A 17476-nucleotide genomic window follows, 5' to 3' on the forward strand; every position below is an offset into this window, starting at 1 on the left:
AAGCTACGGGGGGGGGGTGGGGGGAGCACAGGCAGGGTGGTGCTGGTGGTCCACAGACCTGCTGCTGTTCAAGTCTAAGGAAGGTGGATGAGAACAGGTGGGGACCCAAGCTGACAGCTGGAGTCCAGACCTGCCCTTGGGAACAAGAGAGATGAGGGAAGGAACTTGTGAGAAGGAGAGGAGGGCCTGCAAAACCAGCTGCCCTTCCTTCTCCTCCAGTGAGATCGTGGCTAGAGCATGCACACAACTGGCCTAGACAATGAGGCTTGGTGGTAGAGAGGAATGCGAGGGCTGGAGAGGAGGTCTGAGGCCCAGATCAACTCTAGGAAGCAAGAAGATCAGCGCCACAAAGAACATCTCCATCTCCCTGGGCCACAGGGCTCTCTACACCCCTCTGGCTGCCTGTCAACTGCCTGGAGCTGGCGCGAGTGGCCCCTGGCTGGAATTGTGCTCACTGACCCCTCTAGGGACATTTGCCTGCCTCTGGGGCCTGCCCATCCACACCAGCTAAGTGTCAGGCCCTGTGGTATCCTTTGTAGCTCTGCTGCCAGTCATAGTCCCATGGCCCTGACTGAGGGCGGGGCTTGAGTGTGTCTTGCGCAGAGAAGGGTCGTCCCCTTCCAGAGTGGCCAGTCGGGCCTCAATCCGCTCCAGGTCATCTGAACCCACTTTGATTTTCACAGCCAGGAGGTGGATATAGGTCTCATAACGGCTTTTCTAGAAAAAAGGCAGAGAAAGGCCAAAAACAAAGTCAAAGGACAAACAAGAAAATGCAAAAAAAAAGTATTTGGACCTTATGTGACAAAAGACTAATTCCTTAATATTCAGAGTGCTCTCACAAATCAATAAAAAGGAGATAAACAATCCAATTAAAAAATAGGCAAGGGGCATACACAGAACTTTAATTCCTAATTTTAAAAATTCAAGTTAAGGGGCAATGATGAGTACGACAGCAAAAGTACAGACAACCAAAATAAAAGTTGACAGATGGGATTACAAAATTTAAAACTCTTGTGCATCAGGGTGCCTGGGTGGCTCAGTCAGTTAAGGGTCTGTCTTCAGCTCAGGTCATGATCCCAGGGTCTTGGATTGACCCACCCCCATCAGGCTCCCTGCTTCAGTGGGGAGTCTGCTTCTCCCTCTCCCTTTGCCCCGCTCCCTGCTTGTGTTCTCTTTCTCTCTCTCATAAATAATAAAAAATAATCTTTAAAATAAAGGTAAAAGTGCCCCTAAATAAAATCTTTTTAAAAAAAAAAATCTCATGTGTATCAAAGGACAATCAATAGAGTGAAAAGGCAATCCACAGAATGGAAAAAAAATTTGCAAATCCTCTGATAAGGGTCTACTATCAAGAATATAAGGGGCGCCTGGGTGGCTCAGTGGGTTAAAGCCTCTGCCTTCGGCTCGGGTCATGATCCCAGGGTCCTGGGATCGAGCCCCGCGTCGGGCTCTCTGCTCAGCCGGGAGCCTGCTTCCTCCTCTCTCTCTGCCTGCCTCTCTGCCTACTTGTGATCTCTGTCAAATAAATAAATAAAATCTTAAAAAAAAAAAAAAAAAGAATATAAGAAAAACTCCTACAATTCAACAACAGAAATACAACCCAACTTAAAAGGGCAAATATCTTAGACATTTCTCCAAAGAAGACATACAAATAGTCAATAAGCTCATAAAACGACATTCAACACCACTCGTCATCAGGGAAATGCACCTCAAAACCACAAAGAGATACCCTCTCACACCTATTGGAACATCTACTATCAGAGAAAAGTCAGAGAGTGAGTGTTGGTGAAGGTGCAGGAAGATTAGAACCCTCATGTGCTGCTGGTGGGAACCATGGCCTACCGCCGTAGGAAACAGTCTGGGGGCGCCTGGTGGCTCTTGGTTTTGGTTCAGGTCATGATCCCAGGGTCAATGAGATAGAGTCCCCCACAGGGCTCTGTGCTCACTGGGAAGTCTGCTTGAAATCCTCTCTCTCTCCTTCTCTCTCTCTGCCATACTCTAATAAATAAATAAATATTTTTCCAAGAAAGGAAACAGTATGGTTGTTCTTCAGCAAATTAAAAATAATATTGCCTTATACTCCAGCAGTACCACTTCTGAGTATATACCCAAAAGAATTTAAGGCAGGTCTCAGAAATATGTGCATACCCAAGTTCATAACAACACTATTTACAAAACTCAAAAGATGAAAGCAACCCAAATGTCCAGCAGCAGATGAAAAGATAAAGAAGATGTGGTATCTACATACAATGGAATAGTATTCAGCCTTAAAAAGGAAGGAAATTCTAACACATGCTGCAACATGGATAAACTTGAGCATATGCCAACCACAAAAACACAAATTCTATATTATTCCACTAATATGCAGTAACTAGAGGAGTCTGCAGAGACAGAAACTAGAACAGTGTTCGCCAAGGATGGGGCAGGGGGAGTTGGAGAAGAGTTGCTCTTTGATAGGTATAATTTCAGTTTGGAAAGATGAAAAAGTTCTGGAGATCGGTTGCACAACAGTGTGAGTAGGCTTAATACTACTGAACTACACATTTAAAAATGGTTAACATGATAAATTTTATGCTATGTATGTTTATAATTTTTTTTAATTTTTTAAGATTTTATTTATTTATTTGAGAGAGAGAGACAGAGATAGAGAACGTGAGCAGGGACGAGAGGGAGAAGCAGTCTCCCTGCTGACCCAGAGCCCCGGGATCATGACCTGAGCCCAAGGCAGATGCTCAACCAACTGAGCCAGCCAGGTGCCCTGCACAATTAAAGAATTTTTAATTCAAATTAAAATAGCAATGAAATACCCCTTACTAAACCTATCAGATTGGTGATTAAAACATTCAGGAGTGTCCACTGATGGTGAGTAACATGACAGAGAAGTACATTCATGAGCTATTTAAAGTATTATAAACTTGGGGTGGGGAGGTGCTGGGTGGCTCAGTCATGAACCATTGGACTCTTGATTTCAGCTCAGGTCATGATCTCAGGGTTGTGAGATCCATCCCTGTGTTGGGCTCCATGCTAGGTGTGGAGCCTGCTTAAGATTCTCTCTCTCCCAGGGAGGTGGGTGGGGGTATGGGGTACTGGGTGACATGGCATATGACGTGATAAACAGTGGGTGTTATACGAAACTGATGAATTAGTAAACTCTACATCTGAAACTAATAACGTACTATATGTTGGCTAATTGAATTTAAATTTAAAAAAATAAAGATTATCTCTCTCCCTCTGCCCCTTCCCCCACCCCTCTCTCTCAAAAAAAAAAAAAAAAAAGTGTTATAAATAGGTAAACATTTAGGAGGGAAATTCGGCTGACTATAACTGAGGGCTGGACTCTGAGCTTCCAGCCCTCACCCAGTCAGAAGAGGCTGAGGTCCTAGAAGAAGCAACGACGAACAGTGAGAAGACACTGTTCTCACACAACTCTGCACATGAGCAGAAAGACCCTTCACTGCTGGGCTTCACATCCCCTCCCTCCACACTCCCCTGTTCAGCCAGGGTAAGTGAGAAGGACCAAAATGCCAGAGTCACACTCAGTTGTTTGGGCTAGGATCCTGGTTCCTACACTTCTTAACTGTCACCTCAAGGAAGTGGTCTGCCCTCTCCAAGCCTCAATTTTCCCATCTGTAAAATGCAGATAATAACCCATTTCAACAGAATTGACATGAGGATTAAATCAATCAGTACAAGGGAATCGTGCTGACAACTGGCAAGAGATCAGTCCACTGTAGCTTTTGTCATCCCTTTTTTTTTTTTTTTAAACGTTGCAGAGAGAGTGGGTCTGAGTAGATTTTGAAAGCTGTACCGCTTTATTTTTTGAAAGGTCAGGATCTTCCCTGGGAACACTCCTCTCTTCCTCACACTTCAATAGAAATAAATGTAGAAATGCAGAGACTAAGATCAGTGACTTACTGCCTTTCCTGCCCCAAAGGTTCCGTCTAAGCCTCTATATGGTCCACTCCCCCGCCAGCAGGTCAATACAAAGCCCAGTCCAAAAGGGACATGTGGTTCCTGCCTCCCTCCCCAAGGCTGGCCCCCTCTCGTTCACCTGATGAAGGCGATGCTCCGTCAGCCCCATTTACAGAGCATCAGGAGGCAGAATCAGGGTGGGGGCCAGGGAGAGGCAAGACGGAGGGGAGGGAGAACTTAGTTGCTGTGCCTGATAAACATCTGTGGAAGAGGAAAGGCAGACAAAAGTGGGATGGGTCGTGCAGGTGGGCTTGAGCTGTTTATGGTTTTGTTTTAACAGCTCTCCGAGAGGCTGGGTCGTGGGGGGGTGTGGAAGTAAGGAGGGTCTTGGAGAAGAGTGGGGGCCAACTTGTGCTCTTTGAAAGACACAAGTGAGGCACAACTGTTTGATGAACAACTGGCAGCCAGACTGCACAGCCTGGCCCGCAGGAGGCCCTGCGTGGCTCCTGACTGGCCCAGGAGAGCTCCCAAAGTGGAGAACCCTCAAACCAGGAGCCCCCGGCTGCAGAATGATATTGGTGACAGGAGAAGGAGGAGAGCTGGCTTCCTCCTTCTGCCCCAGCCCTGTCCTTCGCAATAGCCCCCAAGTAGAACCCACCTCAAAAGTGAGATAGTGCTCCTTCAGCCGGTTCTCCTCAGCCTCCTTGGACTTGACACCCTTCTCGATGGGGTGACACCTGTGCTCAGCCAGCTCCGCAGTCACCTGCCTCAACTTATTTTCATGAGAACGCAGCTGCTCCTCCTGCAAAGACAAGTCCCGGACTATGAGGTCCCACTCTCAAGACGTCATAGACGTGAGTCTGCACCGGTCATGCTGGATCTGCTTCCACAAAGGGAAACTGAGGCCTGGCCAGTGTCATCAAGTATGTGGGAGACCTAAGGGAGTGGTCCTCCACCCTCCTCCTTCCCGCCTTGCTTTCACTGGCATCAGCCCTCCTAAATAAATCCACGGCAGACTCGGGAAATGAGAGACCCTCACGCTAGAAGGCCCACACAGACACCTGACATAGACACACCATCCCACCAGAACCAGCACCCCACACTGGTTCATATGGACTCACACATGCACACACAAACACAGTGGAACAAGGGACAGTCTGGCCATGGCTACGCCTGGCTCCATATGAGGCACACATTCTCTTGGATTCTTGCCCAGGCACACATGATGGTCAAAGTCCCAGCGTCACACGCAGACAGTCAGAGACACTGTCACTCACAGACAAGTGCGCGCATACGTCTCACCCACCAAAGTACAGGCAGACCACTTGGTTCTGTGTGGGCAACGAGCTGCGTGTGTGTGCGCATGTGTGATGCATGTGTGCAGTGGGGGGGTGTGTACCCAGCAGGTGTGCATGCACATGTTCACACGAGTCCCCATATGGTAAATGTGTGTGTGGGCTGTGTGTGTGTGGGCACCATCTGCACATGCACGGGGGCTCTGGGCAGAAGCTGTCACTGAGGGGCTCAGCGGAGAGACCCAGGACAAGGGCCCGCTATGAAAGGGGCCCTGACAAAGACAGGAAGTATGGAGCTCCTCCTGCCTTCCACCTCCCAAGGGGTGCTCCACCATGTATCCTCTCCTCTCCAGAAAACCCCTGAAAAACTCAAGTACTGATGAGCAAGAGTTTTTTTAGGATTACAAATAAAATAATTCAGGGTAAGTAAGAAGAGCAAAAGAGCCCTAGATGAGGACCCAGCCTGTCTCCCTGTGACACAGCCCGTCCCTGGCTCCCTGTGACACACGGTCTCTAACATCCAAGCTCAGACATGCACCATTTCCAAGACTCACAATGACATCGACAGGCTATTACACCATTGGCAGAGAAGAATGCAGGCTTCTGTGCGGTGCCTATATTATCCACCCCACTGAGGGTGGCCTCAGTCTTCCCATCTATAAATGGGCATGGGGTGCAATGGGGATCTGTCTCTTCACCCTGTCTCTTAGCCCAAGACCAGGCACCATATAGGAGGAGGTAGAGACTGCTGAAAGGCGGCAGTGGGGAGAGGTGCTGGACGCAGCCTGAGGAGGTGGTGTTGGGGTCCCAGGAGATTATACCTGGCAGAGGCGAGTGGTGCAGGAGGGCAGCAGGGGCCGACAGAACTTCTTCATGGAGCTGACAGCAGCAGGGAAGGAGGGGGCTGAGAAGATGGCGGCTACCAGGTTGATCCTAAGGATCCAGGACAGCATTTCTTCCTTGCTCCTGGGGACAGGAGGAGAGGGGAAAGGGCACCAGCTCCTCACAATAGGACTCCCTGTCCCCCACCCAGCACCCAGGACCCACTGCTATCCTGGCACAGGGTGGGAGTCACTCCTTTTACAAAGGGGGACAAAGGAGTGAGGGGGGATGGCAGAATGGGAGCTGGATGGGTCCGGTCAAGTCTGTGTAGGGAGCTCGCTTCTGTCCCAGCTTCTGGGTTAAGACCTGGATTTTTACATGGAAAGAAAGTTCTCTAGGTCCAGAGTTAACAGTCATGGGTCAGTGGGCCCAGACTGATCCCTGGATCAGTGGATCCTAGAGGCAACAGGCAAGGGGTATCCCCACTCAGGCCTCTGGTCCCTGCCCCACTACCTTGCCCACAATGCCCACTCCCATCCTGAGAGGTCCTCTACCAGCCTCTCTGCTTTTAAGCTCCTCTGACATATAAAACTCCAATCTCAAGTCACAGAATAGGGTGTAGAAGAGTAGAGGGAAGGCCTTCTGGGGACACTGTAAGCTGAGTCTTTCCCATTCATTTCCCCACCCCAATTTACAGTGAGGGAATTCATTACAACCCCATTTGCCCTGATGTAGGGACTTCAGTGTGCACCAGAATGTTTGGCCTGTTAGAACACAACTGCTGGCCCAGCCCCATGGCTGCTGATTCAGTAGGTCTATGTGGGGCCTGAAAAACTGCATTTCTAACACGTTTCCAGGAGATGCTGACAGGCCCACACTTGAGAACCTCTACTTCAGGGGACCCCAGCTGTCAGTCTGTGCCACGCAGACACACTCACTTTTATGGCTGACATGAGGGCAAGCCAACAGCACCTCACCTAAGGCGGGTGAGGAGCAGGGTGCAGTCAGTCAAGGCTGTAGGCCCTGAGCCCAGGGTGGGAGGGAGGGGCTCCCACTCCTACTTACGGTGCCTGGAAGAGGAAGACCCTCCAGTCAGCTGTCTTCAGCTTGAGCACATTGGACTTCTTGCTGTAGTCGGAGGCCCTGGTAGCCAGAGCATGGTGCACGCGAATGGCATTCTTCAGGTCGCCCTCGGACAGAGCTTTGTCAGGCCTGTACTCATCCTGGACAGGTGGGCCAGGGGCAAGCAAGCCTCTGTCATCAGCAGGCTTGGGTTCGCTAACCCACACTTCCTCCACCCTCACCATCCCTCCCTCGTGCTCTCACTCCTGTCCCTCCACTCCCTCCATTCTTTAGCTCTTGCCACTGTGGTACGATGCCCACCCCAACAAAGCCCCCAGCCACTCCTCTCCACAGCCTGGTTTGTCCCAAGGCTCAGAGCTTCCACTGTGTATCTTCTGAGCCCCTGGGTATTTGAAAGATTCCTCCCTGAAAACCCGAAGCTCTGTGAGCCCAAGTCAGGCTTTAATGAGGGAAGGGCTCAGCATCTGCCTAAGCCCCAGGTCCTGCCAGGGACACTCTGGGCACCACTAGACAGGGGCCAGTTGAAGGACAGCACTGACCCTACCTGGGTAAGGGCTCTGGGGCAGTCTCTCACCTTCTGTAGATACAGGATGGTCCCTTTGAGCACCGCGTAGAATTTCTTCCAGCCACGCCTCCCACGGGGTGCTAGGGATGGAGTATGGGTAGTGCAGCCACAACTATGCAGCCCGATATCTCCTCCCCTGCATGCCCCTGCATGTCTACCAGGGTGTGCAACCCTAGAGCAGTGACTATGGGAGCCAGAACCTCTCCCCTGAACTAGCATCCCTCCCCGTGCCCCTTCCCCCGCCTGACACCCACTCCTCTTGCCATCCATGTCGGCGTGAGTCTTCCGAGTCAGCACACCATGCTTGTAGGTGGTAGCGCTGAGAGCCTGCGGGACATCCAGGAAGGGGTTGCCACCATCCAAGATCCGTGTCACTTTCTTGGTGCCTGTCCCAAACTTGTCATCCACCAGCTCAGACAGTGATTTCCTCAGCTCGTCCTCATCACTAGGAAAATGCTAGGCCTGAGCACCATCTCCATGGAAGCCTTAGCCCCACATGGACATGTTCTCTCCCCACCAACCCAACTCTAGGAAAGAGTCAGAGGTAATGAGCAGAGATAAGAAGGTTCCGATTCCAGATCACAGATCCAGATCTTTGATCCGTCCCTTCACTCTTCAATGCTGACCCATGTCCCCTGAGCTGTGATTCTTGGCCTCCAAGCTCTCTCTAATCCTTACCACTGACCACAAAGTTGGAGACCTTACTAGTTTTATTCCTGGTCTTTCTTCTCCTCTTTCCAACCCTGAAAGCCCAGTCCCAGGGAGCAGTGACCCATAGCCAAACTAAAGTGGCTGCCCAAGTCCCAAAGACACTGTCTGAGCTGGCCCTGGGCCAGTAGATGAGGATCCTAAAGTTTAGGTTCCCCATTAGAACCCTGGGAGAAAATGTCAGCTCTTCCCAGGGTTGTTGGGCTTCCTAACAATCCTTACATGTGTGACCTCTACATGAACCCAAAGACCAAGGTTGCCCTGGGGAGCACAGGAGGCTGGGGCAGCCACTTTCCCCAGGAGCCTCTCAGTCTCCTGACCCAGCAAGGTCACCACACCTCTTTCCAGATGGCTGGGCACCTCCAGGTCTCACTGCCTTTGCAGGGAAAGAAGTTGGCAGACAACCACCTCTCTCTACTGCCTAGAGCAGTCACTACATAAATATGGTCATATTCTTAGTGTTATAGGGGGATTCGTGCCTCCTGTCTGCCTATCTCCCAAAATGGGAAGAGCTATCATCATTGGAATAGTGCCAATATCCCCAGTACAGAAAATAAGTTGTAGACATCATGAAACTAAAGTCACAGTTTAATTAATTCCATACAAGTTTTTTTTTTTTTTTTTTTTTTAATCAAGACAGAAAACGTACCCTAAGGGGAACTTAACACCTGGCGCTGGCCAGCTGGACAGGGGTCACCAGAGCTGTGGTTTGGGAGAAATCAGCACCATGGAGAGTGACAGGAGTGTCCTCCAGGCACCATCAGCCACTCCCCCTTCTCCTTCCCAGTGATTCACTTTCCCTCTACCTGTGCCCATGGGTACTACTCACATGGCCCATTCCAGCTTTTCATTCTTGATAGAGTTGTAAAGGGTCTGGGACAGAGGAAAAGAGAAAGAGAGGAGTTCAGATGAAGAGTCAGAGAAATCTCCATCTACCTTTAGTAATGTGGTTGCAGTGAGGAAGCAACTTTCTAGTCAGTGGGACAAAATAAATGTTTGATTCACAACTGTTGGATGGGCGAATGAATGAGGGATGGGTGGGTAGATGATTGTTTAGATGAATGGGTGTATAGATTTGAGGAAGAGTTGGTTAGATAGGTTAGTGGGTAGGTGGATGGGGAAATGGGTGAATGTGGGGGGGGCAGGCGAATGATTTTCTGGGTAGGTGAATGGATAAAAGGATGGGGGCATGTGAGGTTGGGTAAATGGGTAGATGGGGAGAAATGGATAGGTGGGTGTTGGGACTGGGATTATTTAGTCTCACAAATACATTCTTAACAAGCCCTTCTTGGTGGTGAAGAAGATAATTATGATAAGAAGAGTGATGGAGACAATGTCCTATTTTTTGGCCTCCAGACCCACTATCCAACTTCCTTCCTGGTATCATCATATCCTTCAAACCCACTATCTGAAACTGAATTCATCAGGACACCTGGGTGGCTCAGTCAGTTGAGTATCTGACTCTTGATTTCAGCTCAGGTCATGATCTCAGGGTGGTAAGATCAAACCCTGCACCAGGCTCTGTGCTGGGCGTGGAGCCTGCTTAAGATTCTCTCCAGGACACCTGGGTGGCTCAGTGGGTTAAAGCTTCTGCCTTCGGCTCAGGTCATGATCCCAGGGTCCTGGGATCGAGCCCCACATCGGGCTCTCTGCTCAGCAGGGAGCCTGCTTCCCTTCCTCTCTCTCTGCCTGCCTCTCTGCCTACTTGTGATCTCTGTCTATCAAATAAATAAATTTTTTAAAAATAAAAAAAAAAGATTCTCTCTTTCCCTCTCCTTCTGCCCCTCTTCCTGCTCACTCTCGCACTCTCTCTCTTAAATAAATCTTTAAAAAATAAAAATAAAAAATAAAGCTGAACTCCTCATTTACCCCCTAAAAAACCTGCTCCTCTTCCTCCAAGGCAGAGAACTGACCAGGCCTAAAAGGCCAGAGTTCCACCCTGGGCTTCAGCTTTAGGGGAAAACTAGAATCCCTTAATTCCTGGTGATGTTGGGGAAATGAGCGCGTTTTTCCCTGTGGTGATGACAACGACATTTGTAGTGATGGTGGTGGAGATAAAGGTAGTGGTGACGGCAGTGGCAGCTATGACAACTGTTGGTAGCTTTGAGGGTTACTGTGACAGCAATGAAGAGAATGGAGTGTTAAAACAAATCTCATAAAGTGTACCCCTCTAACTCAGGGAACAGGTAACAGTCAAATGTTGAACTGGATGGTCACTAACTCTATCCCAAAGTCATGGTGGCCCTGACCCCAGTATTAAAAACGTAGACTTTCGGAAGGGCCTGGCTGGCTCGGTCAGTAGGACATGTGACTCTTGATCTTGGGGTCATGAGTTCGAGTCCCATGTTCAGTGTAGAGATAACTTTTTTTTAAAAGATTTATGTATTTATTTGAGGAAGGGAGGGGCAAGAGGAAAGGGAGAGAGAGAATCTTAGGCAGTCTCCTTGCTGAGTGTGGAGCCCAAAGCGGGGCTCGATCTCACGGCCCTGAGATCATGACCTAAGCTGAAATCAAGAATCAGACACCTAACCAACTGAATGACCCATGTGCCCCCGATCTAGAGGGTTTTTTGGTTTTTGGTTTTTTTTAAATCTAGACTGTCAGGATGTAGTAGAGCAGAGACCTCTCTCCTCCCCACCTGCTCCAGGTACATTTCAGGGGATGGGAACCCTTAACAGGTTTTACCTTCAGCAGGTCTTTGGCAAAGTCTTGGCCATCATTGAGCTGGTCCAAGTTGGCAATGAATTGCTGGCAGGACATCTTTTTGCCAATGTTCTGTAACGGAGAAATGGTTCTGCCTGAGAACAGGGTTGGAGGCAGGTATGATCCCCACACCCTGCCCTGCCCAGCCAAAAGTGATGAAGGATCATCAAGGGTAGTAATGAAAAATACTGCCTAGAATTCCCTTTGTGTCCAAGAATTCACAAAACTCTTTTTCACTTTCAAGATTCTATGTGATCCTCAATGAGAAGTTGGGAGTTTTCCTCAAACCCAGATGGAATCAGGTTGAATTAAATAACATAACAGATGACATCTGCCAGGTGCTTAAAATGTTTCAGGTATTGTACTTGACATGCATTATTTTATTTCCTTTTCATAACAAGGAGAAAGTGAGGTGGGTGTTACTATTATCCCCATTTGACAGGTAAGGAAACTGAGATGTAGGAAGGTGAAGTGATGTGCCCATGATCACACAGCAAGGAAGTGGAAGGGCTGAGTGTGTCTGACACCAAAGCCCATGCTCTCACCCGCTACTCCATGGTTAACTCTCCCAAGGTCACACAGCACCAGGACTTGAACCCAGGCCTCTTGGCTGCTGAGCAGAAGCTCTGTGTATTCCGTCACAATTGTCTCACCCTCTCACCTGTACAGAGGGGCGGCAAGACCTCCAAGAGGTAGGTGAAGTGAGGGAGAGGTTTGTCTTAAGAGAATCAAAAATCAACTTCCACCAATACACATGGGTACCCCATGCTGAGCTGGGCTGGGACCAAGGGAACCCGAGCAGATGGCCTCACTCCAGAAGGCACAAAAAGACAAAGAGCTATAAATGACTGCACCCCAAGTTCTGAATTTTTTAAACCACTGAATAGCAGAGGGGCTCCAGCCCTCCAAACCCAACACCTGATGTGCATACTTTCAGATTCTTGCAATATCCATGTCTGAGGACACACTGAATGGCACTTTACCTTTGTGAAGACAAAGACCCTTGAACACAGGATACTTACTGGTATAGGAGTTTGTGGATTTAGGTTGGCTATAAGACACTATTTTCCAAGACCTAACTACAGATGGGAATAGGTATTGGCTCCACAAAAAGACTTCATAATAAAATAAGTTTATTTACATGTTTCAGAGTCTTTAACATGATTGTGTGCATTGAGAGTCTCCAAAGGAAGGATTCCATGTACAGCCTCTCAAATTCATTGACCTTGTCAGCATTTTAACAAGGAGAATCTATTAACATCATGTGGACATTCACATACCACAGAAAATAATCCAGGAAACAAGGATATAAGGCTTTATAAGTAGCTGACAAGCAAGAATTTTCTACACCTTTCCAAAAGGTTAAGGAGACATCCTACCTGCGCTGTGATATAGTATATTTCATATATTTATGTGGATATTTTATACATACATATATGTATTTTCATATGCCTCCACTTATGTGTGCATTCATAATAGAGGGATATGAGGCAATAATGTCTGGGTTCCGCACACTGAACTTTCCGCAGCCACCTCAGGAGTTCAAAATCAAAAAAAAATAACCAGGCAAGATTTTCAATCCCAGAAATGACGGGCTATCTTGCTGCAAATGAATGTTCCTAACTGAAACAAGTGCTGGTCAAAATATCAAAACTTCTGGGTGAAGGCACTAAAGAAATGTAAGAGCAGTGGGAACTTCAAGGGTAAAGATCCTGCAAGAAGGGAAGCATGGAGATATGAGCCCCATAAGGAGAAGCTTTCCTACCTGAAGCATTTGCTGGTTCACAAGCAGGGGCCAAAAGGGTGAGCAACTGAACAGTCAGCAGGACTGAGGAACAAAAATGGGAATTCAGAGCCCACCAAGGACGAGGGGCCCTGGGGAAACACCCCAGTCAGACTTCAATACAAATGTTGAAATTAAGAAAGGAAATATTAAAGGGATTTTTCTGGCAGAAGGAAAATTATCCCAGATGGAAGCATGAAGAAGCAGAAAGGAATGAAGAGTAACAAAAAGGATGGCTACATCCAAATGAATACTGATTATATAAAACAATGACATGATAAGAAAGTTTTCTGAGGAAGGGCACCTGAGTAGCTCAAACGGTTGAGTGACTCTGGATCTCGGCTCAGGTCTTGATCTCAGGGTTGTGAGTTCAAGGTCTTAAGATTGTGTTGGGCTCCATATTGAGCATGGAGTCTACAGAAGAATAAGAATAGGAATAAGAATAAAGGAAGGAAGGAAGTTAGTTAATTAGTTAGTTAGTTTTCCGGGGAAATAAAGTATAGAGAAAGATCTAATAGTTTAAAAGGTGACAACAGTAATATACAAGTTAAGAGGGCAACAGTAATATACAAGAGGGAGAAATGGAGTTAAACTCTTTTAAGGTGATTTTATTGCCCAGGAACTGGAAAAAATACATTAATAAGTTAGGGTGCACTGAAAACAACAAAAAGAAATCTTAAAGAATGAACAACTAACAGGCTAAAGGGATAAAAGGGAATTCTAAAAAATGCTTAAATAATCCAAAAGTAGGCAAGAAAGGAGAAGAAAAGGAACAGAGAATGTTAAGTCAGAGAAAACAAGTTGTATCCTGGTAGGTTTAAATTTAATTATATTAGTAATTCATTAAATGGTCAAATTAATGGGACACCTAGGTGGCTCAGTCGTCACATGTCTGCCTTCGGCTCAGGTCATGATCCCAGGATCCTGGGATGGAGCCCTGTGTCAGGCTCCCTGCTCTGCAGGGGAGCCTGCTTCTCCTTCTCCCACTCCCTTGGCTTGTGCTCCTGCTATCTCTCTCTCTCAAATAAATAAATAAAATCTTTTTTAAAAAATGGCCAAATTAAGAGGCAAAGATTATCAGATTTGACTTTTTTTTAAAGTGTATCATAAAAGACATACCTTTTAAATATAAGGAGACAGAAGACTTAAAAACTAAGGGTGGAAAGAGATATACATGCAAACACTAAACAAAAGAACTCCAGTATAACCACACTAATATCTGAGAAAATAGACTTGAAGACAGGAAGCCTTACTAGAAATGAAAAGAGACATTTCATAGTAATAAGAAGGCCAGATGATATAAGCATCTGAAATGTGTATGCATCTAATAACATAGTCTCAAAAAATAAAAGACAAAAATTGTCAGAACCAAAAAAAGAAAGATACATTCACAATCTTGGTTGGAAATTTTAACACTGCTCTCTCAGTAACAGAAGAACAAAAATACTAAACAATTCATTAACAACAATTAGATAAAATGGATGAATTCTAGAAACACACAAACTATTAAAAGTGCTCAAGCAGAAATAGAAAATCTGAATAGATCTATAAGAAGTAAAAAGATTGAAGGACACCTGGTTGGCTAAGTAGGTTAATCATCTGCCTTCGGCTCAGGTCATGATTTCAGAGTCCAGGGACCGAGCCCCGCATCAGGTTCCCTGCTCAGCAGGGAGTTTGCTTTTCCCTCTGCCTCTCCCCCTGCCCTGCTCATGCTCTCATTCTCTCTCTCTCATTCTCAAATAAATAAATAAGAACTTAAAAAAAAAGTAAAAAGATTGAACCAATAATCACAAAAACTTCACAAAAGAAAAGCCAAAAACTAGATGACTTCAGTAGTAAACTTTACCAAATATTTAAAGAACAATTAACACCAATACTCCTCAAACTCAACCAAAAAATTGACGAAGAAGGAAAACTTCCTAACTCCTTCTATAAGGCCAACATTACCTTGATAACAAAACCAGAAAAAGATCACAAGAAAACTACATAACAATATCCCCCAGAAATATAAATGCAAAAACCCTCAACAAAATACTAGTAAACAGAATCCAGCAGTATTTTGAAAGGATTATATACCACGAGCAAATGGAATGTATCCCAGTAATGCAAGTGTGATTCAACAAAGAGAAATCTAACAATGTAATACACTACATTAATAGAATGAAGGGTGGGGAGGAAAGCCACATGTTCATCTCAATTGATGCAGAAAAAAACATTTCACAAAATTCAACACTCCTTTCATGATAAAAATAAAAATAAAACACTGAACAAACTAGGAATAGAAGAGAACTTCCTCAGTATGATAAAAGGCATTTATGAAAATTCACAGTTAACATCAAACTAAATGATGAAAGACTGAAAGCTTTCCCCCTGAGATTAGGAAAAAGCAAGAATGCCCACTTTCCCCAGTTCTCTACATTGTACTAGAAGTTCTGGTCAGAGCAATTAGGCAAGCAAAAGAAGTAAAAGGCATCCAAATTAGAAAGAAGTAAAACTATCTCTGTTCATAGATGACATGACCTTGTATACAGAAAATCCTAAAGAACACAACCAAAAAATGAACACATTCAGCAAAGTTGCAGAATACAAAATCAGCACATAAAAATCACTGTTAAGTAAAGAATAATCACAAACTGAAATTAAGAAAACAATTTCATTTACAGTAACATCAGAAAGAATTAAACACTTAGAAATAAATTTAACCAAGGAGATAAAAAGACTTGTATACTGGTAACTACAAAAGATTGCTAAAAGAAATTAAAGACTTAATTAATTAATTAATCTGGTATTCAAGGACTGGAAGACTTAATCTAGCTACAATGGTAATAATGACCAAACCGATGTATAGATTCAATACAATCCCTATCAAAATCCTAATGGCCTTTTTTGTAGAAATGTAAAACCTTATACTCAAATGCATATATAATTGTAAGGGTTCCCAATACCCAAAAGAATCTTGGAAAAGAACAAAGTCAGAAGACTCATACTTCCTAATACCAAAACTTACTAGAGTCCTACATTATCAAGACAGTGCAGCACTGGCATAAATATAGACATATAGATCAATGACACTAAATTAAGAGTCCCTAAATAAAGCCATACATCTTTGGCCAATCAACTGGTTTTTACTGAAAAATCTGACATAAAACACTGCATCTGTTTAAGGTATACAGTGTGTTACTTTGATATATTTATATATTGTAATATTGTGGTCAATTAATATGACCAAGACCATCTAATGAAGAAAGAATGGTCTCTTGAACAAATGGTGCTGGGACAATTGGATATCCACAGCAAAAGGATGAAACTGGACCCTTACCTTACTCCATATATAAAAATTAATTCAAAATGGATCAAAGATCAAAACATAACAGTCAACACCATAAAACTCTTAGAAGAAAACATAGGAGTAAATTTTCATAACCTTGGATTTGGCAATGGTTTCTTAAATGACACCAAAAGTATAAGCAAAAAGGAAAAAAAGAACAGAGAGGGACGCCTGGGTGGCTCAGTTGGTTAAGCAGCTGCCTTCGGCTCAGGTCATGATCCCAGCGTCCTGGGATCGAGTCCCATATCGGGCTCCTTGCTTGGCGGGGAGCCTGCTTCTCCCTCTGCCTCTGCCTGCCATTCTGTCTGCCTGTGCTTGCTCTCTCTCCCTCTCTCTCTGACAAATAAAAAAAAAAAAAAAAAAAAAAAAAAAAACAGAGAAATTGGATTTCATAAAAATTAAAAACTTCTGCATCAAAAGATATATCAAGAAAGTAAAAAGACAACCCAAAGAACGGGTAAATTTCTGCTAACCATGTATCTGATAAGAGTACCATAACCAGAATATATAAACTCAACAACAAAAACACAAACAATGCAATAACAATGAACAAATCCTTTGGGGCACTTGGCTAGCTCAGTTGGTGGAACCTTCGACTCTGGATCTCGGGGTTGTGAGTTCAAGCCCCATGATGGGTGTGGAGATCACTTAAAAATAAAATCTTCAGGGACACCTGGGTGGCTCAGTTGGTTAAGCAGCTGCCTTCGGCTCAGGTCATGACCCTGGCGTCCTGAGATCGAGTCCCACATCGGGCTCCTTGTTCTGTGGGGAGCCTGCTTCTCCCTCTGCCTCTGCCTGTGCTTGCTCTCTCTCTCTGACAAATAAATAAAATTAAAAAAAAAAAAAATCTAAAAAAAAAAATAAATAAATAAATAAAATAAAATAAAATAAAATCTTCAGGGGCGCCTGGGTGGCTCAGTGGGTTAAAGCCTCTGCCTTCAGCTCAGGTCATGATCCCAGGTTCCTGGGATCGAGCCCCATGTCGGGCTCTCTGCTCAGCGGGGAGCCTGCTTCCTCCTCTCTCTCTCTCTCTGCCTGCCTCTCTGCCTACTTGTGATCTCTGTCTGTCAAATAAATAAATTTTAAAAAAATCTTAAAAAATAAAATAAAATAAAATAAAATAAAATTTTCAGGGGCGCCTGGGTGGCTCAGTCATTAAAGGTCTGACTTCAGCTTGGGGGTCATGATCCCAGGTTCCTGGGATCGAGCCCCATGTCGGGCTCTCTGCTCAGCGGGGAGCCTGCTTCCTCCTCTCTCTCTCTCTCTGCCTGCCTCTC

The 17476-nt window shown here is 45.5% G+C and overlaps 1 protein-coding gene across 1 annotated transcript in view; it reads right to left on the minus strand.

Moving 5' to 3' along the window:
- Positions 1–323: 323 nt before the first annotated feature.
- The window catches only part of LOC111141154 (pleckstrin and Sec7 domain containing 2), a 34161-nt gene continuing 17008 nt past the window's right edge, over positions 324–17476 (minus strand). Inside the window, exons 7-14 of the mRNA XM_022493515.1 lie at positions 11071–11160; positions 9215–9258; positions 7932–8122; positions 7687–7757; positions 7095–7252; positions 6029–6173; positions 4571–4714; positions 324–717 (exon numbers count right to left, since the gene is read on the minus strand). Of these exons, the coding sequence (XP_022349223.1) occupies positions 508–717; positions 4571–4714; positions 6029–6173; positions 7095–7252; positions 7687–7757; positions 7932–8122; positions 9215–9258; positions 11071–11160 (1053 nt within the window). The 3' untranslated portion in view covers positions 324–507. The remainder of the gene's footprint in view (positions 718–4570; positions 4715–6028; positions 6174–7094; positions 7253–7686; positions 7758–7931; positions 8123–9214; positions 9259–11070; positions 11161–17476) is intronic.

The sequence above is a fragment of the Enhydra lutris genome, unplaced genomic scaffold (genome assembly GCF_002288905.1).
Source record: "Enhydra lutris kenyoni isolate GAN:26980312 unplaced genomic scaffold, ASM228890v2 scaffoldscaffold5, whole genome shotgun sequence".
NCBI classification, from domain to species: Eukaryota; Metazoa; Chordata; class Mammalia; order Carnivora; family Mustelidae; genus Enhydra; species Enhydra lutris.